This window comes from Hippocampus zosterae, chromosome 5 (assembly GCF_025434085.1).
Source record: "Hippocampus zosterae strain Florida chromosome 5, ASM2543408v3, whole genome shotgun sequence".
Taxonomy (NCBI): domain Eukaryota; kingdom Metazoa; phylum Chordata; class Actinopteri; order Syngnathiformes; family Syngnathidae; genus Hippocampus; species Hippocampus zosterae.
In genome coordinates, this window is record NC_067455.1 from 21,126,362 (window position 1) to 21,153,411 (window position 27,050).

The window sequence follows — 27,050 nt, forward strand, 5'->3', positions numbered from 1 at the left end:
CAACACCAGCTGCAACGGGATGTTTATGTCTATTTGCACACATGTACGTAAATTGCACTCACATACACACACATAGTCAAACAAGTTCAGTGTGTGTTCAACAGCCCCCACCCTTTAGGTTGGACACACCTATGTAGTAGCTTTTCCCAATAAATGAGGAGGTGAAGGGGGAGATCGTTAGGGTTACGTGTGGAGAACTGAAACCGAACGCTTCTCCTCGTTCCCTCCTGGTACCAGAATCGAGTCTCCTGTCTCCTCCTTTTGGTTATTCTTGAGTGTCAATTTGGACCAACCTGACACATCCGAATCAGATGCCCAAGGCACCTCATCTGGCTTCTCTCGATGTGGAGGAGAAGCGGCTCGACTCTGAGCCCCCCTCCCGGATGACCGAGCTTCTCACCTTATCTCTCAGGGAGAGCCCGGACACCCTGTGGAGAAAACTTATTTCGGCCGCTTGTATCCGGGATCTCGTTCTTTCGGTCAGAAATTCTGTCCATAAAGGTTATGAACTGAATCGGCGACAAAGGGCAGCCTTGGCGGAGTCCTACCCTCACTGGAAACGATTCCGACTTACTGCCGGAAATGCGAACCAAACTCTGACATTGGTGGTATAGTGACCGAACAGCCCGTATCAGGGGGTTCGGTACCCCATACCCACGAAGCACCCCCCACAGAACTCCCAGAGGGACACGGTAAAACACCTTCTCCAAGTCCACAAAACACATGTAGACTGGTTGGGCGAGGACCCCGCTAAGGATGTAGAGATGGTCCACTGTTCCACGGCCGGGACGAAAACTATACTGCTCCTCCTCAATCTGAGGCTCGACTTCCTGATGGACCCTCCTCTCCAGCACCCCTGAATAAACCTTACTAGGGAGGCTGAGGAGTGTGATCCCTCTGTAGTTGGAACACACCCTCTGGTCCCGGTGTGAGTGTGTTTGCTTGCTCATGCACGATCGGGTCGTTTGTGGGAAGTTGGTTGCTTCAAATGTTGATCTTTGGCCAAAAAAGTGTGTGTGCGTGCGCATATGTGTGTGTGCGTGCGCGAATGTGTGCTCGCGCGCTCGAGAAAGGGTATGATGCGGTTCTTTGCAATAACAGTAAAAAAAATGGCTCTTCGTCTCTGATTGGTTGGCCACCCCTGGTCAAGCATTTAGCAAAGGTTGTAAATCCATTTCTGAGAGGTGAAAATAAATGTCTATATTTTGTTTTATTTTAATGATGGTGCAAGATTTGTTTGCACTTCCGCCTCACAGTGCAGAGGTCGTGGGCTTGAATCAGGCTTTTTTTGCATATTCTCCCCGTGCCTGTGTGGGTTGTGTGGGTTTTGTCTGGGCACTCCAATTTCCTATCTGGGATAGGCTCCAGCACGCCTGCGACCGTCGTGTGGAAAAAGCGGTTCAGATAACAGATGCATGGATGGATGGATGGATGGTTTATTGTGATAATACAGACTGATAGCAGTACAGAAGTACAAATTCCAGGAATCACCAGTCACAGCACAGACCACACCATGTCTCTTCTCGACCACAGCAACCGCAGCACCAGCGGCAATCCTTTTCACTGCTGAAGCGTTTGCGTCTGAAGCTATTGTCCATCTGTGTGCAGAATAACTGAAATGAGCAACTGCGAAGTTAAATGCCTTCATTGTCAGAGCTTGCATGGTTTTGATTATTAAGTAGGCAGCAAGTTTGAAGTTCTGAAAACTTTCTCTCGCTCAGATCTTTTGCGCATGAGATAAATGCTGGCCTTTATCGTGAAGTATTTCCTAATCACTGGAAGCCTCTCTCTGTTTTTGCAATGGACTTTGTATTTCCACCTGACTGGTTTTTGGAAGAGTTTTTATCCCTTTTATGAACTATACAAACACACCGCTTGTCACAAAATGAGTCACCTGCATTCATTCCCCATGTTATTTAATGCGGGGTGACTTTTTGAAATAGTTACATTTCAATATGTAACAGTCCAAATTATTTGAAGTAATAGTACAAAAAATGTAGCAGTTTTTCTGACTGCCGTCAACTTCTACTTTGTCATCATGCATAGCGCTCAGTGGGAGAGCAAGAATGTGCTGTTTTTGTGGATACTGTTATGGAATATAAAAAAAATAGAGCAATGAAATATTTCTAAGAATAACCATAAATGAAATATAAAGTGATAAACACTAAACACAGCTTGAAAGATTGTCATGATTTTAATTTATCCAACACCAACCAGTCATTACAATAAATCTAATATGCTTTCAACTTAAAATAGTGTTTTATTTAACTAAATCAGAAATGTATTATAAAACACAGTTAAATCCGTAGGAATGGTAATCGTTATATTCATCCAAGTAATTCAGGTGAAAAAATCACCTCGAGATTCAACACAGAATAGTGATGTAGATACTATATACAGTACATATACAGTATATACATACAGTACATACAGTACATATATGCGTACATACACACACGCACACACACACACACACACACATCCACACACAATACTGTATTATACCTTCCACTGGTGGCCTTCCGGTTTGTCAGCAGCTTCGTCATCTCTTGCTTCCACTATATGCTGGTCAGGCTCCTATGATTTCAATGTCCAGTATGAAAAGATGTCTCCGAAAAGTTGGATCAAACAACAAACTTATTTTTGCTTGCTTACCGGATTATCATGTGAGATGGTAGAACCCTCCTGGATAAAAAGGAAGGCAAGCATGATGATCACTGCAACAGACAAACTGAAGAGCTTCATCATCTACCAGAGAGTATGTGGTGTTTGTCAATTTTTCAGCTTCTTTCGCTCGGTTGAGTTCAATCTGTAAAAAGATATACACCAGTAAAAAGACTGTACTGGTGTATATGTATATATAGTTGCCAAGGTGGCTCTTTCATCATGCCTGCCAATATTTACCGACTTCTAATATGGACTTTGTGTCCCTCGTCAACTGGTGACTGGAACAAGAAAGGGGATTTTTCGTATTGCTTTGCTGTCTTTGGCACAAATGGAGTAAATGCAATTGTCGCTGTCTACCGACTGACGAGCTCTTATAATGTCATGTGATCAAAAGGTTTTATTTGGGTGTGAGTTATGTTTTAGCGTTACATATTACATTATGATGGAATGGTGGACGAGCCCTTAGCATGTCAACATCATAGTTTTTAGGGTTGAGACTTTCATTCTGGGCTCCAGCCTACCTGTCTGGCTTTGTAAGTTGTATGTTTGTTCTCCCTGAGCTTGTTGTATTCTGACCAGGTATTCTCGTTTCCACTGTAACACAATATTCAGTGCTGGTCAGGCCCAGAATTACAAAAGAATCTGATAGTCATTTCTTGCCTATGTTTTTTGCCCGTGTTTGTCTTGTGCTTCACAAAGTGTCATGCCTTTTCTGGAGGTTTTAGCTTCAAATAATAAAGAACTAAATTGCTCTATTTTATTAGTGTTGTTGCGATTGTTTTCCTCTTTTTTTAATATTCGCCCAGAGGTGGGCAAACTACGGCCCGCGGGTCAGATCCAGCCTGTTAGTCTTTTTAGTCCTGCCCGCCAAAGGTTGGTCGACAAATAAGGTCTGATGTGAATGATTGCATTCATTTCATTTGGACTTGTAAAGACAGGCATTCCAACGCCAGGTGGGGCAGTTACTTGAAGTTGCAGAGCAACAGGGAGAGAGGGGCAGACGAAGAGAGAGGGAGAGAGATAGAGGAAGAAATCTTATCTATCACCTGCGGACTACTGTCAAACTGAAATTCCAGAACCCAGTAAACAAAAAAACGTATGCATTAAACTTTCTCCTACTATATTTCATGAACGATCGATTTATAACAACCGGAGTTCCGTAAGCTATACGGAAGCCTGCAGTAGCGCCAAATCAAGCAACTCCCACTCGATACGACGGAATAAGTGTGTCCGCGCCGCTATTGTCTATCATTGGATCCAAAATGGCGACATGCAAGTGCCTTCTAATTGCAGTGAGTTTTACCGGAATTGCGAAAGTTTTTAATTTCATTCATTCATGTCCTGTAGATCATGGCATCCAAACGGAGAGGAACAGTAATGACCGCGGAAGAGAAAGTGATATGTATCTATATTTATTCTGGCAATTTCCATGCTGGGAGTGAATTGCTTGCGGCTCGATGGACAGTCGAGTAAATGAACGTTTCCTGGAATGGTTTGACTGTTATAGTGTGAACAATTTTCCGCAAACTGGACCGCTAATAAGAGAGGAGGCGACTTCCATCGCGCTAACTATGACCATCGAAGACTTTGAACTGTCCCGTGTGTGGCTTGAAAAGCTCATTTCACGACATCAGCTGGGCAATGCTGTCATGTGTGGTGATCGAGGTGAGGTAAAGTTAGAGACAGTGAGTGAGTGGAAACAAAAGCCACCAGGTCTCTTGCTCATCTCATTTTGTATTAAACCTTTGTACCTAACTTGGTTATATTTTGTATTTTTGTATTTTGTATTTTTTTATAAACCTGTACTGAATGCTGCATTTTATGGGGTTATAAACAGTTTTTATGCAATATGTTGTTGCACTTTGTTGCTTGTGTTGTCACACATGTATGTTGTTAACATATTTAGACGTTCATACAGGACGTACCATAGTTTTTTCACTGTTTTCATGAAAAAAGTATCTTAATACTTGAATGTTTTTGTTCTGTTTATGTGTGGTATGGACTGTCAACATATGCATTTTTTTATATGTACTGTATCTTGTGCAGACCCGGCCCACCTGTCAAATTTTTGAAATCAATGTGGCCCTCGGGCCATAAAGTTTACCTACCCCTGGTTTAGCCGATCATTTTGAATCGATTCTTAGTGACTACCATAATGATAATGATAATGACTCAACCGAGACTTTGATGCATGTTGTTTATTGGTATTTATTGTGTAAAGAGACATTTCAGTTTTTTTTGTCTGTCCTAAGCGTCATAACACAAAGTATGCAAGCATATTTTCAATTCTACCAAATGCAATTGCTTACACACCAAATAAAAATGAACAAAGGAATAGTTTCGATTGATGTGACAATCCAGATGATTCTTTGATCACCATTCGCAGCACAAACCACAGAAATGTGTTTGACCGCAGCAGTTGCAGCAAACTTTGCAAGCTCCACTATGGCGTTTCTGCCTCTTGTTGTCTGCCACCTGTGTGAACAACACATACTTTGAGCACTGTTTGGAAATATTACTCATCCTGCTTGATGAATCAAAATACGGTCTTATACCTTCCATAAGTCCACTGGGATGTCAGCAGCTGTGTCATCTCTTGTTTCCACCATATGCTGGTCAGGCTCCTATGATTTCAACGTCCAGAAAAGAAAAGGTGAAAAGATGTCACCGAAAAAAGTAGGATCAAACAAAAAACGTATTTATTTCTTGTGCTTACCCTATTATCAAGAGAGATGGTGGAACCCTCCTGAATAAAAAGGAAGGCAAGCATGATGATCACTGCAACAGACAAACTGAAGGGCTTCATCATCTTCCAGAAAGTATGTGGCGTTTGTTGATTGGGATCAGTTTCTTTTGCTCTGTTGAGTGAATCCTGTCGAAAATAGCAACGACTGGTGTATACAGTATATATATAGTTACCAAGGTGACTCTTTCATCATACTGGGCAATATTGACCTTATTCAACTACTTCTGATATGAACTTTGTGTCCCTCCTCAAATGGCTGGAACAAGAAAGGGGATTTTTCATGTTGCTGTGCTGTCTTTGGCACAAATGTAGTAAATGCAATTTCCGCTGCCTACCGACTGACGAGCTCTCAAATGTCACTTAATCAAAAGGTTTCATGTTTGTGTGGTGTGTTAATATTGTATATTACATTTGTCTGGGATTGTCGACCTACGCTTAGCATATCAACCTCATAGTCCTTACAGTGGGAGAACACCTATTTGATGCACTACTGATTTTTGAGGTTTTCCCAGTTACAAAGCAGGTCGAGGTCTATAATTTGTTTTAAAGGTACTATTCAAGTATGAGCGACAGAATCGAAAACTCCAGAAGATCGCAATCGATTTTTAAATAATTAATTTGCATTTGATTTCAGGACCTAAGTATTAGATACATAAGACAAACACAACCCAAAATTTGGTGCAGAAACCTTTGTTTGCAATGAGAGATCAGACGTCTTCTATAGTTCTTCACCAGGTTGTCACATACTGCAGCAGGGATTTTGACCCACTCCTCCTTATAGATCTTCTCCAGAGCGTTCAGGTTTCGGGGCTGTCGCTGGGCAACACGGACTTCCAGCTCTCTCCAAAGATTTTCTTTTGGATTCAGTTCTAGAGACTGGCAAGGCCACTCCAGGACCTTGAGATTATTCCTACGGAGCCACTCCTTAGTTGCCCTGGCTGTGTGTTTCAGTTCTCTGTCGTGCCAGAACACCCAGCCACGGCCCATCTTCAATGCTCGTACTAAGGGAAGGAGCTTGCTGGCCAAGTTCTCATGACACACGACCCATTCATCCTCCCCTCAATACGGTGAAGTCGTCCCATCCCCTTTGCAGAAAATTCTCCCCAAAGAATGATGTTTCCACCTCCATACTTCACAGTTGGGATGGTTTTCTTGGGGTTGTACTCATCCTTCCTCCTCCTCTAAACACGCACAAGCTCCACTTCTAAAGCCGTCTATTTCTGGACAATTTTATCGCTGATGTCCTTGCACAGATCTCTGGTCTTGGACATTGCGGAGAGTTTGGAATTTGTTTGATTTGAGTGTGCGGACAGGTGTCTTATACAGGTAAGTTGTTCAAACAGATGAGGTTAATACAGGTAATGAGTGGAGAACCGGATGGCTTCTTATAGAAGAACAAACGGGTCTGTGAGAAAATACATTCTTACTGGTTGATGGGTGATCAAATCCTTACGTCAGGCAATGAAATGCAAATTAATTATTTAAAAATCATCAACTGTGTTTTTCTTGAGTTTTGTCTTTGATTATGTAACTCATAGTTGAAGAGTATCGTTGATACAAATGACAGACCTGCACCTGCTTTGTAAGTGGATTTTTTTTAATCAGCAGTTGATGAAATATTTGTTCTTCCCAATGTAGGTTGGGAATTCGATTACGGGCTCCAGCCCAGCTGTATGATATTTGTAGATTGGTACTGTAGTTTCTTCTAATACCCCCCCCCCCAAAAAAAAAAATGTGTTGTTACTGTCGTATTGGAAAATGCGTGTTAGTATAGCCAAGTTGTCCAAGGATATGAATGTCAGCGTGAATGGTTTGTCTCTATGTGCTCTGCAGTTCTTGGAGCCTTCCCACCCAGCATGTGGTTGAGCGCCTTGCTTCGCCAAATGGAGCGGGTTTCTTGGTCTCTGGCATCTGCTCTGTCTTGGGGACACAGTTGCAACTTGGCTTTTGTGCACTGGGGTTTGGCCTATAGCTTGGAGGCAGAATGGGCTGACCACCTTTCGGCATTGGTGAAAAGTTGCATGATCTGAGGCCAACAGATCAGCAACCACTCTAACCCAATTTTCAGTATTGGACAGAGACAGAAATCCAAGCGTCTGATTGTAAATTCTTGCCTCTGTTATTCTTCCCTTGTTTGTCTTGTTGTGCAACACAAACAAAGTGCCATGCCCTTTTTGGAGGTTTTCGTGTCAAATAATAAAGAATTCAAAGTGCTGCATTTCATTCGTGTTTCTGTTGTTATTATTCCATCCATCCATTCATAATCTGAGACGCATATTCTCACGCGAGTTGCCAGCGTACTGGAGCCGATCTCAGCTGTCTTTGGGCAGCAGGCAGGGTACACCCTGAACTTGTTACCAGCCAATTACAGGTCTCATTTGTACAAACACAATCACACCAAGGGACCATTTCGAGTGTTCCTGTTTTTGGAATGTGGGAGGAAACCGGAGTGCCTGAAGAAAACCTATGCAAGGAGAAAATGCAAAATTCATACAGGAAGGCTGGGCCCGGAATCGAACACCGGACCTCTGCGATGTGAGGTGGATGCGCAAACCAGTCGAACACCCTATGTTGTTACTATTATTTATTTATTATCCTATCATTTTGAATATAATTCTAATTCACCACCATATGCACAATGGTGAGAAAATAATTGCCTACTATGCACAAGTAATTCTTTTTTTTTCTTGTTTAATTTGTTCTTGCCTTAGGACCAGAATACAAAATCCAATTCTGGACTCCCTTAAGTTAAGAGTTAATTTTAGGTTATTTTAATTGCATTTGTCATTTGTGCGTTTTCATCATGACTCAACCAACACTTTGACACATCCAGTTTATCTGCATTTATTGTGTAAAAAGACTTTTTTCAGATTTTTTTGGGCTCTCCGAAGCGTCACACCACAAAGTATGCAAGCATGTTTAACTCTAACAAATGAAATTGCTTACAGGCAGAATAAAAATGAACAAAGGAATATTTTTGATGTGACAGTGCAGATGATTCTTCGAATCACCATTCACAGCAAAAGGCACAGAAATGCGTACGACCGCAGCAGTTGCAGCAAAACTTGCAACCTCCATTATGACGTCTCTGCCTCTTGTTGTCTGCCACCTGTGTGAACAACACAAACATTGAGCACTGTTTGGAAATGTCACTCATCCTGCTTCATGAATCAAAATACGGTTTTATACCTTCCATAAGTCCACTGGGATCTCAGCAGCTGCGTCATCTCTTGCTTCCACCATATGCTGATCAGGCTCCTATGATTTCAATCTCCAGTATGAAAAGATGTCTCAGAAAAAAGTTGGATCAAACAAGAAATTATTTATTTTCATGTCCTTACCCAATTGTCAATGGAGATGGTGGAACCCTCCTGAATTAAAAGGAAGGCAAGCATGATGATCATTGCAACAGACAAACTGAAGGGCTTCATCATCTTCCAGAAAGTATGTGGTGTTTGTCGATTGGGATCAGCTTCTTTTGCTCTGTTGAGTGAATCCTGTCGAAAGTAGCAACGACTGGTGTATACAGTATATATATAGTTACCAAGGTGACTCTTTCATCATACTGGGCAGTATTGACCTTATTAAACTACTTCTGATATGGACTTTGTGTCCCTCTTCAAATGGCTGGAACAAGAAAGGGGATTTTTCATGTTGCTGTGCTGTCTTTGGCACAAACGTAGTAAATGCAATTTCCGCTGCCTACCGACTGACGAGCTCTCAAGTGTCGTGTGATTTCATGTGTGTTATGTTTTAACATTATATATTACATTAGGGCAAGTGGTTAGCACGTCTACCTCACAGTGCATATGTCATGGGTTCGATCCCAGGCCTTCCTGTCTAGAGTCTGCATGTTCTCCCAGGCCTGCGTGGGTTTCCTCCGGGTACTCCGGTTTCCGCCCACATTCCAAAAATGTGCCTGTCATGCTGATTGAACACTCTAAATTGTCCCTAGGTGTGAGTGTGAGCGTGGATGCTTATTCGTCTCTGTGTGCCCTGCGATTGGCTGGAAACCGGTTCAGGGTGTCCCCCGCCTACTGTCCGAAGACGGCTGAGATAGGCTCCAGCCCAGCACCTCCCCATGACCCTTGTGTGGATAAGCAGATCAGAAGATGAATGGATGGATGAATGGATAGTTGCTTGTGCCGCGCCCCACCACCCCTTGCGTGTGTGTGTGTGTGTGTGTTTGTATTTGTGTGTGTGAATAAATGTTTACTCCCATCTCCTGTGATTTGAAGAAGGCATTACAATGCATTGTTATCAAAATATCGTTCGTATTCTTGATATCTGTATAGCCAGGCAGCAAGCTTACCTTTGTTTTCTTTGACTAGTGGTGTGGTAGGATGCAATAATTTAAAGCAGAAGTGGGAGATCATTCTAAACCTGTTACTTAAAACTTGATACACACTATCGAGATAATACCAGGAACGTTTTGAAGATTTGGAACTTAGTATTGATAGATTCATTCGTAGGGGTGGCAACTGGGTTGGCAAGGCATTTGGTGTGTGTGGCACCTCTTGTCTCCTTGTAAAACCACCTGTTGTGTTTCATTTCATACATCTATGTTTTTGTTACAGTGCAACTTTTTGTTCAAATAGACAAATTCATTGAGATTGGAGGAGATAATCAGAACACACTGCCCCATATGGGCCCGGATGCTCTTTCCGGGAGGCCATACTACAAAACCAGTGCTTTTATTTAGTGGCTTTAGTGGCACATCATTTTATGTGGCCCGCGAAAGCAAATCAGACATGTGAACGTCTACCATGATTGCTAAAATCTGAACCGAAATTTCAACTCCTCATATGTAATAAATAAGAGAGCTTCTTGTTACCAGATCCGTCATTGCAGTAACTTCAACAATCGTTGAATCAACCATTTTTCTAGACTTCTTTAAATGCTTTCACAGTTATAAAGGCCCTCTAAGGAAAACGGTCGCTTCATTGTGGCCCGTGACAAAAATTAATTTGACACCCCTGCTATAGGGGTTCGGTGAATCAGTCTCAGGGGTTCAACAGAGCCTCTGCCAATGGAGGTTAAGACACACCTAACTCAATATGTCAATTAGTTATGACACGCCAGCTTGGCTATCACTGGCTGGTTCATAGTTGTGCACAATAAAAAAAAAAACTTTTTTTCTGTTTTTATTAACGTTTTATGTCTTCAATTTGTAAAAAAAAATCATAAATCATATTTGTATTTTTCACTGATGAAGGGTTTGGTGAACGTGCATATAAACTGGTTGGGTTCAGTACCTCTAACAAGGTTAAGAACCACTGATTAAGAGCCTTCTGTTGATTTACCATGCCTTTTTTGGGGATGCAGAAGGAAGCCAGAGGTACGTGGAGAAAACTCACACAAGCACAGTAACTCTATACAGAAGGGATTGGGCTAAGATTAAAAGCCAGAACCTCTCACTCGTGAGGCAGATGTGCTAACCATACACCAAAGATACCAAAGATATAATGTAATATTATTGAATCTCAATTTCCTTGGAAACTAAATTGAAGCTAAGCGTTAGCAGGCTGAACTTCTCAGTGCCCACTCTTCATTCCAAACTGGTGGTCAGAGTGATGCACACTTGAGATCACTGCTGATTTAGCCAGGCAGTTTTACACCCAGTTCTTTTACCATGAACAAGCATTTACACGATGGGAGACAAATTATATATTTTGTCAAATGGAATTTGGGAATTGCCCTGCCGACCTAAGTCACAGTAAATTAGTGTTTGCTGCTAAGCAAAAAATGTACATTTTGCCAGAACTCTGCTGGCTTACGACCAAGAGGGAACCCGCTATACCGCACTGTGGAAGAGAGAGAGCCACAGGAGATACTGAACCAGTGGCAAAAGGAAGCCTACTGTCAGCAAGAGTCTGCAAAACCCAGACTTCACCCTCTGACAACTTGGAAATATCCATTTTAATAAGGTGGAAAAGTGGATTTGGCCAGACATCCTCATTCCTCCCATGGAAACTCATCTGTCCTGGTGTGAGGCGACACCCTCGGTGACTTGTAACTAAACGGTTGGGTGTAGACTGCTGCGGATCAGTACGTCCCACAAAATGAAACTGCAATTTGGGCCTTTGGTTACTTTGAAAATGACTTAACTTAAAGTGCACTTCAGAGCTTCTTTGAAAACTGCAGGTTGTTTGCGAGTGCGATAAATCAGATGTTTAATCCCTCGTGTGAGTATGAATTTTATATGACAGATCATTTCACGTTAAATCTCCTGTTCTTCCCTTGGAACTAAAAGTGGGAAGCACGACTGGAAGAGGGGAACTATGGGAAAGTAGTTTATGACATATTCAGCCAAAATGCTCATTTATTGTATTTAGACCAGCAAGACCAATGAACCTTTGGCCTCATTATGATGTTGCCAAGACAAATACAGTCTTAAGGTTAAGCGCTGTGAAAGGGGCATGTTACCTTCCAGTTCAGCACCCTGCGGATGATCAGTCAATAACGTTTAGAACCACGTGTCATTTTACCTAACAGAGGGATTTTCAGAATTTCGTAATGTCAACAAATAGGTTCTGCGAAATTGGACCATTTAAGTCCGTTTTAAATCAAATGCTTCAAAACATATATTTGGTGCGATTTGGGTCTTTGATTTTGTTTTCCCAATTATTATTTCACCATGAATCACAACCGCTGTCGTCCAATATCGGTTAACTTAAATTTAAATGTTTTTTTGAAGGATCCGTTTAAGGAAGCCACTGCCTTTTTTTTATGATTTGGATTATAATGGGGGTCTTATTTAAAACACATGCATGCCGTAATATTCAGCAGCTGCGCCACTCTGCCTCTGGGGCATTCTTTGTTCGGCATGGAGGAGGAAAAAAGGGGGAAAAGGAAAAAGAACAACTTCCACATGCTAACATTTACAAAGTGATTTCTTTTAATTGCACTCTACTTTTTAATTTACCCAGGACTAATGCTTTTAAAAGTGGGGCTGGAGGTATTTTATTGAAGTCATGCCTACGCTGGACCAAATGTTCCTGATTGCTGTGGCCTTTTAGCCTGGCTCTTTTCGACCTGACAACCGGTGTTATTCCCTTCATTCACTTTGTCAAACATGCCATGCAACATTTGGAATCGGAACGGCAAATGGGAACATGGGTTCGGTGAGCTTGCTCCAGGCGCCTTCTTCAAAGAATTGGGTTTCAATGAACGGTCCTTCTACTGTATCGGGGCAATGGCAAACTCAAAGGGTTTCAAAGCTGGGTTGAACTGGAAACGCTGAAGGTTGAAGATGCTTTTTAACGTGTCACAAATGAAGGTGAAACAGATCCTAATCCAAGCAGCCAGATTAAGTATAATATTTACTCAAACAGGATGGCCCGGTAGTCCAGTGGTTAGCGCGTCGGCTTCACAGTGCAGAGGTACCGTGTTCGATTCCAGCTCCGGCCTCCCTGTGTGGATTTTGATTCTGATTGATTCTGATTGAACACTCTAAATTGTCCCTGGGCGTGAGTGTGAGTGCGAATGGTTGTTCGTTTCTGTGTGCCCTGCGATTGGCTGGCAACCGATTCAGGGTGTCCCCCGCCTACTGCCTGAAGATGGCTGGGATAGGCTCCAGCACCCCTCGCGACCCTAGTGATGATCAAGCGGTTCGGAAAATAGATGGATGGATTTACTCAAACACTTCCTGTCATTATTAAAGCAAATGACAAAGCAGTGAAACCATATGCAGGAAATAGCGCTTAATTATTTTAGGCTTTGCGACATCTGCAGGTGGGGGTCATGTTGTAAAGCATACATCTACTGCTTGACACTTGATCTAAACATGCAGTACAGTATTGATGTTTAAATACAAGTCACTTTTTTCCACTCTGATAAAGCATTAAAACTTATACTGTATCTTTATATTGAGCCATCCAGAAGAAATCAAACTGGTGTTTATTTTCAAAGACAGGCCACAAAATACAGTGTATACATCTCAAATCTTTGGTTAAATCAAAGGATAGGATACATAGCATATATGACCTCTTGGGACCAAATTGTATTGTAATTTGTTTTTTGGAATTCATCATGGTTGTCAAGCTTTGTAACTTTTAAGGAAAATAAACGAGTGACTTATTAAAAACAATGCCAATGGGTCCATACAGAACATGTGATGACCATTAAAATGATTGACATCATTTTTACAGAGCGCTGTAATCACAGCAACACCACACACCAAACAGTTTCAGATCCAATTACATATTATTGTATTTAGTGGTGGGAGTCTTGGAATGTTGAGTGAAATAATAAAAAGAGTAGGTGGAGACAAAAGGAGTACTCACTTTTCTAGAAATTAAATGAACGCAGTCGCGAGACACCTAAACAAGTCACGAAAATGATCACAATGAATGAATAAAATCAACTGAGAAACAGTCAGTTAGCATAAGCAAATAGCCAGTGTCACAGGTGCAAAAATCCAAGAGAGAATGAAGAGCAACTTTCGCCATTTTTTGAGTAAGAACACTAAAATTCTTTTAGTGGTACAGTGGTATGGCGGTGCAGTGTTGCGATGCCTTGTTCAAGAGCACCTATTTCAATTCTTTCAGCAAAGTGGTGGAATCAACATTTACGTTTTGAGTCTTCTGCCCCCCCCCCCCCCCACCCTCCAAATAAAAAAATACATCCGGTTAATTTCTAACTAGTAACAATTACAAAAATAATGACACAAGACTCGGATTTGATACACTGTTGCTGCCCACTGCTCTTTCAGTGCTACATGAAAAGAACATTATGCTGTACTTGTGAAAAATAAAGTCTATTTACCTTCGTCTTTAATCTGGAACCACACCACATGGCCACGCTGTTAAAACAAGTAAGTACCGTGTAATGTGCCGAACATTGAAAACAATCCAGTCCAGGATGCTAATAAAACTGTCGTCATCATAAAATCCTTATTCATGATATAGGAAATGTTTTTAGTACATTTTCACATTTTTCACTGTTGTCAAGTGTATAATAAAAACAGTTGTGGCAAATAAGGGAGAGGGAGATGACGTGTGTCCTGGGAGGTGGGACTCTTAGTATTTATATTGAGTATCACTGTTAATGGTCACAACTGATTTTGATGGGTATGTTCCATTCTTTAAGCACAGGTGTTGACTTGTTGTCAAATAGTGTGTATTGGATGTGTCATAAATGTCCCAGCACTGATGTGACAACCCTGCTTAACAGATTAAAAAACAGCATAGACCAGCATGGTTTTGTTGTCTTGTCTTGTCTTGTCTTTCTAATGTCACCAGCGAGAGCAAAATAGCAGCAGCAGCAGCAAAATCAAAATAAAATTCACTTGGATCTCTGGTCACCTGTTCCCCCACTTTACTAACTTAGGTGTGACTATGAGCATGAATTGCTGTGCCTTGCAATTGGCTGGTGACCGGTTCAGGATGTTGCCAGCCAATCGCAGGAGACACATAGATAAACAACCAACGTCGGTACTCCGGTTTCCTCCCGCATTCCAAAAACATGCATGGTAGGTTGATTGAACACTCTCAATTTTCTAAATTGTTTGTCTATATGTGCCCAAACAACCACTCACGCTCACAGTCACTCCTTTGGGGCAATTTGGATTGCCCACTCAACCTGCCATGCATGTTTTTGGAATGTGGGAGGAAACCGGAGTACCCACGCAGGCACAGGGAGAACATGCAAACTCCACACAGGAAGGCCGAAGCCGGAATCAAACCCTGCACCTCTGTACTATGAGGCCGACGTGCTCAACAGTTGACTACGGTGCTGCTGTGCTCCTTTATTTTAAAATGCTTTAAAAAAATGACATGTCAATGTTCTTCTTGCAGCTTAGCCATTGGCTTTTGGTTCTAAATAAACCAAATTCTGCTTGTAAGACCTCCTCTCTGTTGCTAAAATTCTGACATGGAGTTAATGACAGTGGGAGGTTGCTAAACAAAATCAGTGGCTGCTATTTTCTGATGAATCACTGCCCTGAATAAACGCAAATGCCTGATTAGAGGGATTGAATGAAAAAGTGAGTGTTTATGATCCCAGTTACCACCTTTGCTGCTGTGCCGACTTTAATTACGTCGTTTCACACACTGTTCTTCAGTGGCGTAGCCGGGCTGCATTCCACATGGGTTTTGAGGTCAAAGGGGCCCGACATTGCACACGTAAATAGAGGACAGAAAGGATCCACAGAACGGGCAGCACTTGGTCTAAAGCACCATCAGAGCGTCTTGTTCTCATGACAACTGACCGGAGAAAGACACATGGCGCGTCACGCTTATTGGCTTCAACTCTGGCCACACCAAGCAGCTGGAATGGATCCCAGTTCGGAAACATTGAGATTACCAGTCGTGTCAGTTCTTGTGACGACACTCGTCTCAAGTCTGAGATCATGACTGCATACTTGTTAGTGTTTGTTGACCTGCTGTGGCCGTGCTGCTTTTTGGACCCGTGTCGTCCTTGGTATGGCTGCCCCCACCACGACAAAAGAGATTTGTCAGTTTTGTGCATTTGGCTGCATCCTCAATTACCGGTAAATGTTTTTCTTTTTTGATCTCCATTTATCTGCACCACACAGCTCCTTTTCTGGTGGTTTCTGTCGTTTAAGGATCTTTTTAATTACAAATGTGTTCTGCCTTGCTTTTTTTCCCTCCAGAAAAATAAAGTTTGCGGTCTGAGAGGCTGAACCAATCACATTCAATAGACGCACAGATCACTTCAAATTGGTGGTGGTGGTGTGTGTGTGCGTGTGTGGGGGGGGGGGGGGGTCATATCCCCCCAACATAATGCAAATGTTCGACTGAGGCATCGTTGCATTAAAAAAAATGCGACAATGTTGTTTAAATAAAAATACTACAAGGTCTATGGGTTTACAAAATCCCCCAACCCTACGTCACATATGCCACTGTTGTTCTTCAAAGACTCCAATTACACCACATACACGTGCAGATTGCCAACATCTTTTGAAATAGATTGCAGCAATAGGATGAGACACGACTCCACATTCATCAACACCACCAAAGTTTCCTTTCAAGAGCATATGATGATGATCTTACATCGTCTAAAAACTAAAGCTTAAAAAAATATCTAAAAAGATTATCATAATTTTCGTTAATCGCCATTCATTTTCAGTTTCACAAGAGCCCACAAGATCAAACATAAGTATTTTGAGCATTTCCCGAGAGCAAGGCATACATCAATTGTAAGTAATTGAAACAATATGAGGCATATCTGCGCACGCCGTTACTGAACCATCACAGCATTCTGGAGATATGACGATAAGGGTGTGAAGTGCCCTTTTTCCTCCACCCATTTCACAACACTGGTCCTGAAGCTTGCTCAATTCTAAAATGCAGCAGCAGCACTCTCTTGTGGATTCATCCATTCACTGATCAGTGACCGGAATTTAAATTTCAAATATACACTGTTGGACTGTGTGCAGCAGAGATCATTCTGACCACACCAGTATTCAGCTGCACATTTTTTGTCTCTCAGGGCGAAAGATAAGATAACCCTTATTTGTCCCACAATGGGGTTATTTGCAGTCTACAGCAGCAAGATTGGGGGTGGGGGTGGGGTGGAGGGGGATAAAGTGTTTTATTGCACAAAATAAATGTATAAGTGCTATATAAAATAAAGCATTCGCAATATATTTGTGGAATAAATATAATAATTAATAAATAGCAATAGCATAGAAAACACAGCGTAAGGTGGCTGTGCTATTTACAATGGTTACAGGTTTTCAGCATGTTAATTGAGCAGACTGACAGCAGTCGGTAGGAACAAGCGATGGTATCTCTCCTTCTTGCAGCGCGGGTGCTTCATATGGGAGCTGAGAAAAACAGTGACAAATAATTTTGTCACGTAGCGAGGTGGTGCTGGACACCAAAAAGCAGGCACGAGAGAGGGGCAGGTTGTACTTGAAATGTATTGAAAAACACAGAAACTAAATCGTAAACAAAGTCATAACAACAAAACGAATCCAAAGTATCAAACAAAAACCATGGCAGAAGCTCAAAAACAATAGTAACAGAAACATCATGTTTCAAACATGATCTCAACATGACAAAACAAACAAACAAGACAGCAACAAACAATGACCCAAAAATGAGTGGTCGGCCAGGAGTATAGACATACAGAATAATTTATTGCTACCATTTGTTCAGAAAAAAATATGCTGGGCTTGGAAACAAATTGCATTTAGATTTTTATTTTTCAATCATTCAGGCCTACTATCTTTCCTATCCTTCCGTTAGCATCCGTTCTTCTATCCTATATACTTGTTTTCCAGATATCCACACCAACGCAAACATTCAAGTTAAACAACTTGCATGAGTTAGTGTTCAAGCATGTGTAAGTGCTGTAATACAGTACAATACAATACAATACAATACATGCTGATTTATATAGCGCTTTCACAACAGCGGCAGCTGTAACAAAGCGCTTTACAAAACAGTTAACATAAAGTAAAATAATAAACACAACACATAACATAAAACACGGACAGTCGTGCAGTCCTAACAACTTTTCCGTCACACGCTTTGTTGTTTGAAGCAGTTTGAGATGAAAGAGGTATCTAAAGAGTAGCGGGGTATCTCGGGCTTGCATTCAAGCAGCTGGTACACATCTGTTTCTTCATCTACTGCTGCGGCCTGTTGCTCAAGGAGCGAGGTGAACTGGCATGCGATGTCTGTATCTGCAGCATTAATGGGGAGGTAGGCTGCTTGAATGCGGTTTATGGTGAGCGACTACTCCTATGGGTAAACTGTGTCACGGTTTTGCACTGGAGTTGCATGCATGAAGACATGGCTAAATTACTGTGCATGACGTTGTGCATCTTAATAATCCTGCATACCTGTGTGTCTGTGGGTTGTTGGTTGGTAATAATCAAATGGTTAGGCTACTTAAAATTGTGAAAAAGTCCGGATCGGGGTCCTCCTGGAGCGGAGCAAACCTGTCAATTATCCCATACATTTATGTAAACATCATTACTTTATGACTTCCATCACATAACTCCATAAAATATTTTCTTGCATTTAGATTAGAGCTGGGTGGCATGGTGATAACTCACAGTGCAGAAGTGCAGTTCGTTTCCGGGTCCCGCCTTCAAGTGTGGAGTTTTCAGGTTTTTCCCGTGCCTCTGTGGGTTTTCTCTGGGTACTTTGGTTTCCTCCCACATTCAAAAAACATGCATAGCAGGTTAATGGAACTCTCTAAATTGTCCCTAGGTTTGAGCGTGAGTGCAGATGGTTGTTTGTCCATGTGTGCCCTGCGATTGGCTGGCAACCAGTTCAAGGTTTACCCCGCCTTGTGTGTGAAGACAGCTGGGATGGGTTCCAGCACGTCCCTTATGAGGATAAACAAAATGGAATAGAAAATGAAGATGGATGGATAGATTAGAGCTGTGTTAGCTTCTTCCAATAGATTTCCAAAGCTTGCTTTCAACCTTTTTTTAACTGTCCTGCGTAATGAAGACATATTTACACAGGAGGGCAGTGTTGCTCAAATAAAATTTTCAAGCCTTTGCAGTCGCTGTCTTCTGAAGTGAAGGATGTGTAGCTCGGATTTTGGAAAATATTTATACAGCAAACCTGAAGCCATGAATGCCACTAGTTTACGGAAAGAGGGCGTTTGGTTTATTAATGACACAAGTCATGATGGCGTTTGACTAATGCTTTAATAGCATGAATCGCAACTGACGGTAAAGATGGCAAGCCGCACCTTTCCTCTTGGGTTATACCATTTTAACTTGACCAAAGGGGGGGGGGGGGGCTTTATAGTCCTCAAACAGAGGGGTCAAACTCCCAGAGATGCACAGGATGTGAGCAAATTTAGCGGGCGTGCACACACACGCGCGCATGCACACACGCACACGCACACACGCGCACACACACACGCACACACACGCGCGCGCGCGCATGCACGCGTACACACGCGCACACACGTACACACTACCACACACATCCATTTTCGAACCCGCTTATGCTCACGAGGGTAGAGGACCCGAGCTGAATGTGGGACGGGCACCACCCGAGTGGTGAGATCAAGGAATTGTATTTGTTTTTTTTAGATATTTATAAAAGTGCACGTCTGCATAACATTCTTTCCTCACTAATGTTAAAGTAAACAAACAAAAAAGAAAGTCATATTGATCCTCTTAAAATGTAACAACTTAAAAACAACTTTATTAAAACGTGTTTACTCGATCAGAAAAAAAATCACGTGCCTGAAATCTGAAAATAAATACAGTACATAAATAAAAGCACCACTGCCACAGTACATAAATAAAAGCACCACTGCCACCTACTGTAGTGGATTTGCAATTCTACTCGATTGTAGTATCCTATTTCCATAAAAGCATGGTCCTTGGGGTCACAAGCGCCACCATTGGCATCATATTTGTTATTATTGCGTTGAAATATCAAACAGGTACAATTTTGCCACACCGGTACGTCCCTTCAAACTAACGTTGAAAACAAATAGGTAAACCAATGGAGTCACGCAGCCCTTCGCCTCAGCTCGGCGCACACGCACGCACTCACACGCAAACCCACACGCGCGGCGCGCGCCTGGACACACAACTAGCCAATGGAGTTCAATGCACTCGATCGGCGTATCATTCAATTGCGTCCTGTGTCCTACGAGACTGCGTGCTTTCATTTCATCTCTGTCGTAGATAAAACGAGAGGGGGAATGCTGCAGCTTTGCTGTGCCAGTCACAACCAAAAGAATGGACGAATATGCAGCCTTGAATGTTTATTGGCGTCGTAGGATACCGTGTGATGAGGAAGGACGACAAGGCTCGGAGACGGTCTCATTTTGTCTTTCCAGTGTACCACTGTATGAAGGAGGGGCTGGTTCACCTCTACTGGAACACATGCTGAACGTGACACGCTCACCTTTGCGTTCCTGCGACCAGTGTCGCCCATAACCTGCGGATAATTTGGAAGGAAATGCATCCATGGGTCTTTGACAAATGTTGCTGAGCCGGCAGTAAAACGACCAAGGTAAGACGACGCAAGTCGTGTCCTCACTGGAGTTGTTCAAGGTTTAGAGTGAAATAATACATTGCAAATTGATGACTGATAGGAAATAATAACCAGATGAGCCTCCTGAGCGTGATGCGTATTGTTCGTCTGATTAGGACACCGCAGGTGTGCCGTGTAGTAAAAATGTAACCCTTTTTGTGCGTCCTTCATGGGAAATTAGACACACGGTGCCCTTATTTTTCTGTTAGTATCATCCATGAAGCACATATTATTTTGTTTTTGGGGGTGGGGGTCAAAATTATGGCAACAAAAACGGTAAAAGCAAAACATGCAGATAGTCTGCACACACTGTACGAACAATACTGCATAGCTCCCGGTGTTTGTTGTAAGTCACTTTAAACCATACACACGATGATAATTATTTGTTTAAATTAATTGGCTACCCGGGCGGCCCGGTAGTCCAGTGGTTAGCACGTGGGCTTCACAGTGCAGAGGTACCGGGTTCGATTCCAGATCCGGCCTCCCTGTGTGGAGTTTGCATGTTCTCCCCGGGCCTGCGTGGGTTTTCTCCGGGTGCTCCTCCCACATTCCAAAAACATGCGTGGCAGGCTGATTGAACACTCTAAATTGTCCCTGGGCGTGAGTGTGAGTGCGAATGGTTGTTCGTTTCTGTGTGCCCTGCGATTGGCTGGCAACCGATTCAGGGTGTCCCCCGCCTACTGCCCAAAGACAGCTGGGATAGGCTCCAGCACCCCCCGCGACCCTCGTGAGGATCAAGCGGCTCGGAAGATGAATGAATGAATAATTGGCTACCAATCTGATATTGTAATTCACAACAGAGGCTATTTGCCAAGTTGTTTTCTTTTATCTTGTACAGCTGTCGTATAGCATCTCATTAGACTATTAAGTTATTATAATGGTGGCCAGAGGATGTATTTGCTGTATTTAGCATGTTTAATACAGATCAGTCTCACACACATGCATGCACAATAAGAGTATAGATCTAGTGGCGTCCCGTTTCAATGTACAGTATTTCTATTCTTTCCGACTGAAATATAAGACTGCGAAAGCAGACTTTGTTCTGTCCTTGCCCTCCCAACAATCTCCGCTCTTAGTCATTTAGATCCTTGACTCTTTTCATACCATATCCAAGTTCAACTGGTCCTACTCAGGAACTTTGTACATGTGGTGGGATGTTGACACAGTATGTCACGTTGTACCCGAAGCGATAGAATAATCGCTTCGTGTACAACAAAAAGCTAGGAGTGGATCCCCGAAATAGCAGACACAGGAAGAGGTTTGTCAGAGAACAAAATGAGTCTTTAATACAAACACAAAATACCCGACCGGGAGAATAACAAAAAGCGCTGGTCAAAATAAGGACCAGTGATAAATAAAGAGAACAACAGAAAACGGTTGCGGGAAAAATAGCAAGGAGGGTCTGATTAGACAATGTTATAAATTTCATTCGAAAGAGGAACAACGACGCGCAATAACAGCCACAAGGCTAAGAGGCAATCAATAATACAAAATAGGAATTGGGCGAGAGAATTTTGGCACAGCGTGGAATACTCCGGCAGTGAGTAGACTGCCAGAGCGTCCAAATAAAGGCTGAGCAAGCGGCGGGCAGAAAGCCCGCCCCCTGCTGGCAAACACGGGACGTGACACAGTAATTGTACCATCCAGTACATCTTTGTTTTCAATGTGGAGAATTCATATTGGATGACATAAATTAACTTAGTTACTTTTTTAACATAATTGAACTTAATTGCATACCGCAAGATGTCACTGGCAGTCGTCACAATCGTGTGCTTTTGACCCTGCCATAGTATTCAACGATTGTGACAATGAAACATTCAAACAACAACGGGATGAGTTTAAGCCATTGTGCAAATCATTTTGTCCACCCCACCTGCCTCCCCCAGCCACGATTTATGCCTTCTGACTCCTTTAACTGGTAAATATTTAACAAAAGATAAAGACCAGGGACTGAGAAAAAAGTATCACCATATTGCCAGTGAGAGGCTCCAAACATCCATCCATCCATTTTCCGAACCGCTTGATCCTCACTAGGGTCGCGGGGGGTGCTGGAGCCTATCCCAGCCGTCGTCGGGCAGTAGGCTGGGGACATCCTGATCCGGTTGCCAACCAATCGCAGGGCACATGCTCACACCCACACCTAGGGACAATTTAGAGTGTTCAAACAGCCTACCATGCATGAAATGTGGGAGAGAACCAGAGTACCTGAAGAAAATCCACTCAATTATGGGGAGAACATGTAAACTCCACACAGGTGGGCCGGAGCCGGGGGTCGAACCCACGACCTCTGCACTCTGAGGTCGATGGGCTAACCACTGGAGCACCACCACATGGCTCCAAACAAAAGCAACAACAACCGCAGCAGCAGCAACAACGGCCCAACTCGTGAACGACCTCCAAGCGGTGTTGGGCGTGCCTTCGGGCTACAAACAGTTCCCGGTCTACAGCCAACAACTGGGTCTGCCGGTACCCGCGCCGCGGTGGCTTTAGGAGCTGCTTGGGGCCCAGTTGGAGGTTGCACAACAACAACAACAGTAGCAACAACGATAGTTTTGTACAGGACAGTCAAATACCATTGACTTTATTGAACACTAAACATAATGTATGAAAACAAAATTGTCACACGAGGATTTTTAAAATATGATTTTCAGAATAATGCTTGTAAATTACACTCGCACTGTTCCCTCTGGAGTTTACTTGAGAAAAAAACAGTGTTCGTTTACATGTCAATCTTGGATTTCAATGTAAATTATGATGCTTTGTTACCCTGCTGGTCCTTTTACAAATAATCCATCCATCCATCAATTTTCCAATCCCCCTAACCTCATGTAAGCTTATGTTAAATTATTAATTATTTTCATTTCATATTTCAGCATTATGTTCTTTTATGTTATTGTTATCTCAATTATATTCTGTTTAATAATTGTAACATTCTTATGTTGCTTGTGTCTGATTGGCTAAAGAGAAGCAGGAAGTGTTTTCGTGACTGAAGGGGGGTTGTGTTCTCGTTCATCCGTTCGGAGGTGCCAACATTTTTTTTTTCTTTCTCCTTTTTAATAAACTGCGTTAAAGGATTCTATCTCTCCATCTGTCATTCGAAAAGAAGAGCCATCCACTGAAAAACAACGAACCCCTCAACTTACTCTCACAAAGGTTGTAGGGGGTGCTGGAGCCTATCCCAGCTGTCCTCGGCCAGCCAATCGCAGGGCACACAGAGACGAACAACCATCCGCGATCACACCTAGGGACAATTTTGAGTGCTCAATCAGTCTGCCATGCATGTCTTTGGAACGTGGGAGGAAACCGGAGGACCCGGAGAAAACCCACGCAGGCTCGGGGAGAACATCCAAATTCCACACAGTGAGGCCGGAGCTGGAATTGAACCGGTACCTCTGCATTGTGAGGTCTACACTGGGGTCACCGGGCCACCCACAAATAACATGACTGTATATTTTGGATCTTGACATGGGCCTGTGTTTCCTCTCTGTACTTTAGGGAGCAGTAGCAACTTGCCTCTTTGATCGTTCCTGGTGGTTGATTATGGCAACTTCAAAAGAAAGTCACAAGGATCATATCCTGCTGGGGGAGAGCGATAGAGTAGGGAGCAGTGTCCCCTGTCCAGGTGACACACTCCCGTGGAACTTGTCCAAACATCAATGGGCCAAACGCTCCACGTCAGCCTTGGGGGAGGTCCTGGATCCAGCTGAGAGGGCGGTCATCCGCATCGCAGGTAAAGTCACTCTAAAAACTGCGTTGTCCAAGACTTAATTTGTCCACACGGCAAGGCCACATTTATCAAGTTTAAGTGAAATTCGAGTCACAAATGTCCTAGTCAAAGTCAAGTCAGAGACCACAAGGTCCAAGTCCAAGTCCGTATGCGTTCAAGAGTAAACCGAAAGACAGAAAAGTACTATTTTTCACGACTAGAAATTACAGAAATGTCACACTGCTCAAAACTCTTCTTTCAAAGTCGATGGCATGGCACCCATTGCCGAATTGACTGTGTGCAGATAAACTAAAACTCCCTCTTTTTGTGGTGCTTCTGCAAATGTCGAGCAAAGATTAATGGGGAGTAATTGTATTCATTTTTTATAATTTAGGATAAATTTCAGGATAATTTTCAGGAATAAAAGCAGAATTAGACTTCTTCGAGTCGATAAAAATATTTTGTGAGTCCATGGCCGAGTCAGAAGCAAGTCAGAGTCAAACAACAACAACAACAACAACAACAACAACAACAACAACAACAACAAAAACACGTCAAGTCTGGACTCGGAATACTGCAACCCTGCCACATGGTTCCAGCAATTCATTCCATGTCAGAAATGTTAAGATAAGATAAGATATCCTTTATTAGTCTCGCAATGGAGAAATTCCCGATTCACAGCAGCAAAATTATAAAAGGAAGAAGATGATTTTAATTTGCGATTAGTGTAAATATTTGGAAGAAACTCACAATCTAACTTAAATACCCATTTTTTGTAGAATAGAGCAAAGAACTCTGCACCTGTAGTGTGTTGCATGTTATTCAGTGTGGAGGACATGAAGTGTATCAAGTGGCAATACACAGTGGGGAACATAAGTGTTCAAGTTGGACATTCATGTCACAGGTGGGAACAGATGTAAAGTAAAAAGCAATGTTTAACATGATGAGGAATTAAGATATTTTTCGTGTCATGGTGCTTTTTACATATCATTTGAATGTAGGAGACACCATTCTCTGTATGCAAATATCTGTGACAATCACGGTCACGGGCTGTTCGCCAGATAAATGTCACTGTCCTGTGAAAAAAACACGAATGCCAACGTTAGTCATTTTTAACTTCCCACTAACAAAAAGCCTAAGGAGCAGTTCTGAGACTGTAACCTGTCAAGATAATTGATACACATAGTTTATTCAAATTTGTGTGGGTAAGTAATGCTCTGCTTTCTTGGCACACTTGACTACGTTTTTGGCACTTTGATGTGCTTAATGTGCTGCTTTAAATGTCACATCACAAACAAAAAATCATTTACCCTGTGAGTTTGTGACACAAAGTTTTTTTTTAGACATGAAGCACCAGGTTCATCTTTTCCCAACAGATATATTATCAAAATAGGAAACACATTTTAACTTCAGGACACAAAAAGTACAAAGGGACGGGATCAAAGTGTGAGGTGTGGTCTATATTGCGCAGTACAGACAATAGGCTCGGATCATGTCCATAGCAACCGCAGTGGGGCTGGAAACACATTACTTATTCATGTTAGGGAACAGAAAGGACTTTTGTATTACACACTGTAGAAGTGTGCAAGTCTTCGATCCATTCGCACTACATATGGCAAGTGTTGATGTAAAAATAACCAAAGAAGAAAATGAATTTAAAATGTAAGTGCTGTTTCCAAAGCAAAAAGCGATTATGAATGATTAGGTAGTCTGAAATGATTGCAAATGATCATACCTGCAGCACTATTTAGGGGACATATCATGGCAAACTGGCTTATGGAACACTGCACCGGCGCGTGATGAGCTGGCCACTCGGTTCCCAGAGTGCATTGCATGGCGTAATATTGTGTGAATTTATTAGGATGTTAATCCTTGTCATATATGTGTGCTGCTGTTACCAGGAGTTGAATGTGTGTCATATTGAAACGCTAACATTTAGTTTTGAGACTATTGTGAACAGGCTTCCTTGATCATATATAATGAAATGGAGAATGATTGGTCACTGGAGTAATCAGTCCACCATTAAAGGCTTTGATCGTGTTCACCGATCTCGCACTGTTTCATGAATATTTGCCACCCAACGTTTGGAGCAGCCATATTCCGTTCGAGTCCATGTCTCATGGACTGAGGAATAAAAGGATCTTTGTGAATACATTTACATTGCTTAGAATAGAAAGGAATAAAAACCCTCTCTGTCCATGAGTTTTTATTATCAAGACAGGCTGTCTGTTCTTCGATCATCTTCATACAAAGAAGGGGATACTCAACTTTGCGTTTTGCAGGACATCAAGCTCTGTGTTGACTCTACTGTGATCTCGACAGCAGTAAACTATTTGACCAATAGGTGGCACTTTATGCCAAAGGTGCTTGTAGGGCTGAAAGCCTTCCTCCTAAAGACCACCACTTCCTCTGGAAAATGTGCCTCATTTTCCACACTCACTTCAATAGAGTTGACCACATAAAGTAGCCATTGTACTGCTGGTGTTACAGTGCACCGAGACAACATAATTTATGGCCTGTGATGTAGTCAAGCAGACAGAACCTCTTTATTTCATCTGTTCTTTACAACCGTGACATTTCCACGTCCCCCTTTATCTCATAAATATGTTTCTGACATACGCCATCAAAGAAATTGGCAGAAAGAATGGAATCTGAGGCAGGGACATAAAATGATGTGCCAGCTTTTATTTATTTATTTAAACATTGATCTGTAGTCATGGGGAATTCGTGAAGAGAACGGGATGCATATTCCCTTTTTCAATTTTTTTTTTTTTTATACATGCCTAGTGTCCCTTGTATAGTTTGATTAGAGGTGAGCAATATAGTAGTATATAGAATATTGACAAAATATTCTCATTTAAACATTTTTGACATTTCCATCTGCCTCACAAGTCTGAGGTTGGTAGTTCGCCCATGCTGCAAGTTCTCTCCCGTGCTTCGTACT

At 42.3% G+C, this 27,050-nt stretch overlaps 4 protein-coding genes across 9 annotated transcripts in view; 1 reads left to right on the plus strand and 3 right to left on the minus strand.

The window, feature by feature from the left end:
• Nucleotides 1-1,420: 1,420 nt before the first annotated feature.
• Nucleotides 1,421-2,827, minus strand: LOC127600368 (hepcidin-like). The gene is made up of 3 exons (XM_052064891.1): nt 2,656-2,827; nt 2,506-2,577; nt 1,421-1,598 (listed from the first exon to the last, which is right to left on the minus strand). The coding sequence occupies exons 1-3, from the start codon at nt 2,746-2,748 to the stop codon at nt 1,488-1,490; spliced, it is 276 nt and encodes a 91-aa protein (XP_051920851.1). The 5' UTR covers nt 2,749-2,827; the 3' UTR covers nt 1,421-1,487.
• Nucleotides 2,828-4,859: 2,032 nt separating this feature from the next.
• LOC127600370 (hepcidin-like) lies at nt 4,860-5,560 on the minus strand. The gene is made up of 3 exons (XM_052064894.1): nt 5,384-5,560; nt 5,223-5,291; nt 4,860-5,142 (listed from the first exon to the last, which is right to left on the minus strand). Exons 1-3 carry the CDS (start codon nt 5,474-5,476, stop codon nt 5,041-5,043), a joined length of 264 nt encoding a protein of 87 aa, XP_051920854.1. The 5' UTR covers nt 5,477-5,560; the 3' UTR covers nt 4,860-5,040.
• Nucleotides 5,561-8,241: 2,681 nt separating this feature from the next.
• On the minus strand, nt 8,242-8,953 carry LOC127600373 (hepcidin-like). Its single transcript, XM_052064897.1, has 3 exons — nt 8,755-8,953; nt 8,603-8,671; nt 8,242-8,522 (listed from the first exon to the last, which is right to left on the minus strand). The coding sequence occupies exons 1-3, from the start codon at nt 8,845-8,847 to the stop codon at nt 8,421-8,423; spliced, it is 264 nt and encodes an 87-aa protein (XP_051920857.1). The 5' UTR covers nt 8,848-8,953; the 3' UTR covers nt 8,242-8,420.
• An 11,020-nt stretch (nt 8,954-19,973) lies between these two features.
• Nucleotides 19,974-27,050, plus strand: part of plecb (plectin b) — a 116,438-nt gene continuing 109,361 nt past the window's right edge. For 5 of the 6 annotated variants that reach the window (XM_052064551.1, XM_052064552.1, XM_052064553.1 and 2 more), the window contains exons 1-2: nt 19,974-20,379; nt 23,896-24,130. In XM_052064551.1, the coding sequence (XP_051920511.1) occupies nt 23,941-24,130 (190 nt within the window). In that variant the 5' untranslated portion in view covers nt 19,974-20,379; nt 23,896-23,940. The remainder of the gene's footprint in view (nt 20,380-23,895; nt 24,131-27,050) is intronic. The other variant, XM_052064569.1, reaches the window with a different exon arrangement.

What these genes read in the sequence shown, in the direction of transcription:
- LOC127600370 (XM_052064894.1), bottom strand. Translation starts at nt 5,476, where the DNA reads ATGATGAAGCCCTTCAGTTTGTCTGTTGCAGTGATCATCATGCTTGCC. An exon ending in CCATCTCTCTTGATAATAGG is followed by an intron (nt 5,292 to 5,383) that starts GTAAGCACAAGA and finishes TTGAAATCATAG; the next exon opens with GAGCCTGACCAGCATATGGT. An exon ending in TCCCAGTGGACTTATGGAAG is followed by an intron (nt 5,143 to 5,222) that starts GTATAAGACCGT and finishes TTGTTCACACAG; the next exon opens with GTGGCAGACAACAAGAGGCA.
- LOC127600373 (XM_052064897.1), bottom strand. Translation starts at nt 8,847, where the DNA reads ATGATGAAGCCCTTCAGTTTGTCTGTTGCAATGATCATCATGCTTGCC. An exon ending in CCATCTCCATTGACAATTGG is followed by an intron (nt 8,672 to 8,754) that starts GTAAGGACATGA and finishes TTGAAATCATAG; the next exon opens with GAGCCTGATCAGCATATGGT. An exon ending in TCCCAGTGGACTTATGGAAG is followed by an intron (nt 8,523 to 8,602) that starts GTATAAAACCGT and finishes TTGTTCACACAG; the next exon opens with GTGGCAGACAACAAGAGGCA.
- LOC127600368 (XM_052064891.1), bottom strand. Translation starts at nt 2,748, where the DNA reads ATGATGAAGCTCTTCAGTTTGTCTGTTGCAGTGATCATCATGCTTGCC. An exon ending in CCATCTCACATGATAATCCG is followed by an intron (nt 2,578 to 2,655) that starts GTAAGCAAGCAA and finishes TTGAAATCATAG; the next exon opens with GAGCCTGACCAGCATATAGT. An exon ending in CGGAAGGCCACCAGTGGAAG is followed by an intron (nt 1,599 to 2,505) that starts GTATAATACAGT and finishes TTCTGCACACAG; the next exon opens with ATGGACAATAGCTTCAGACG.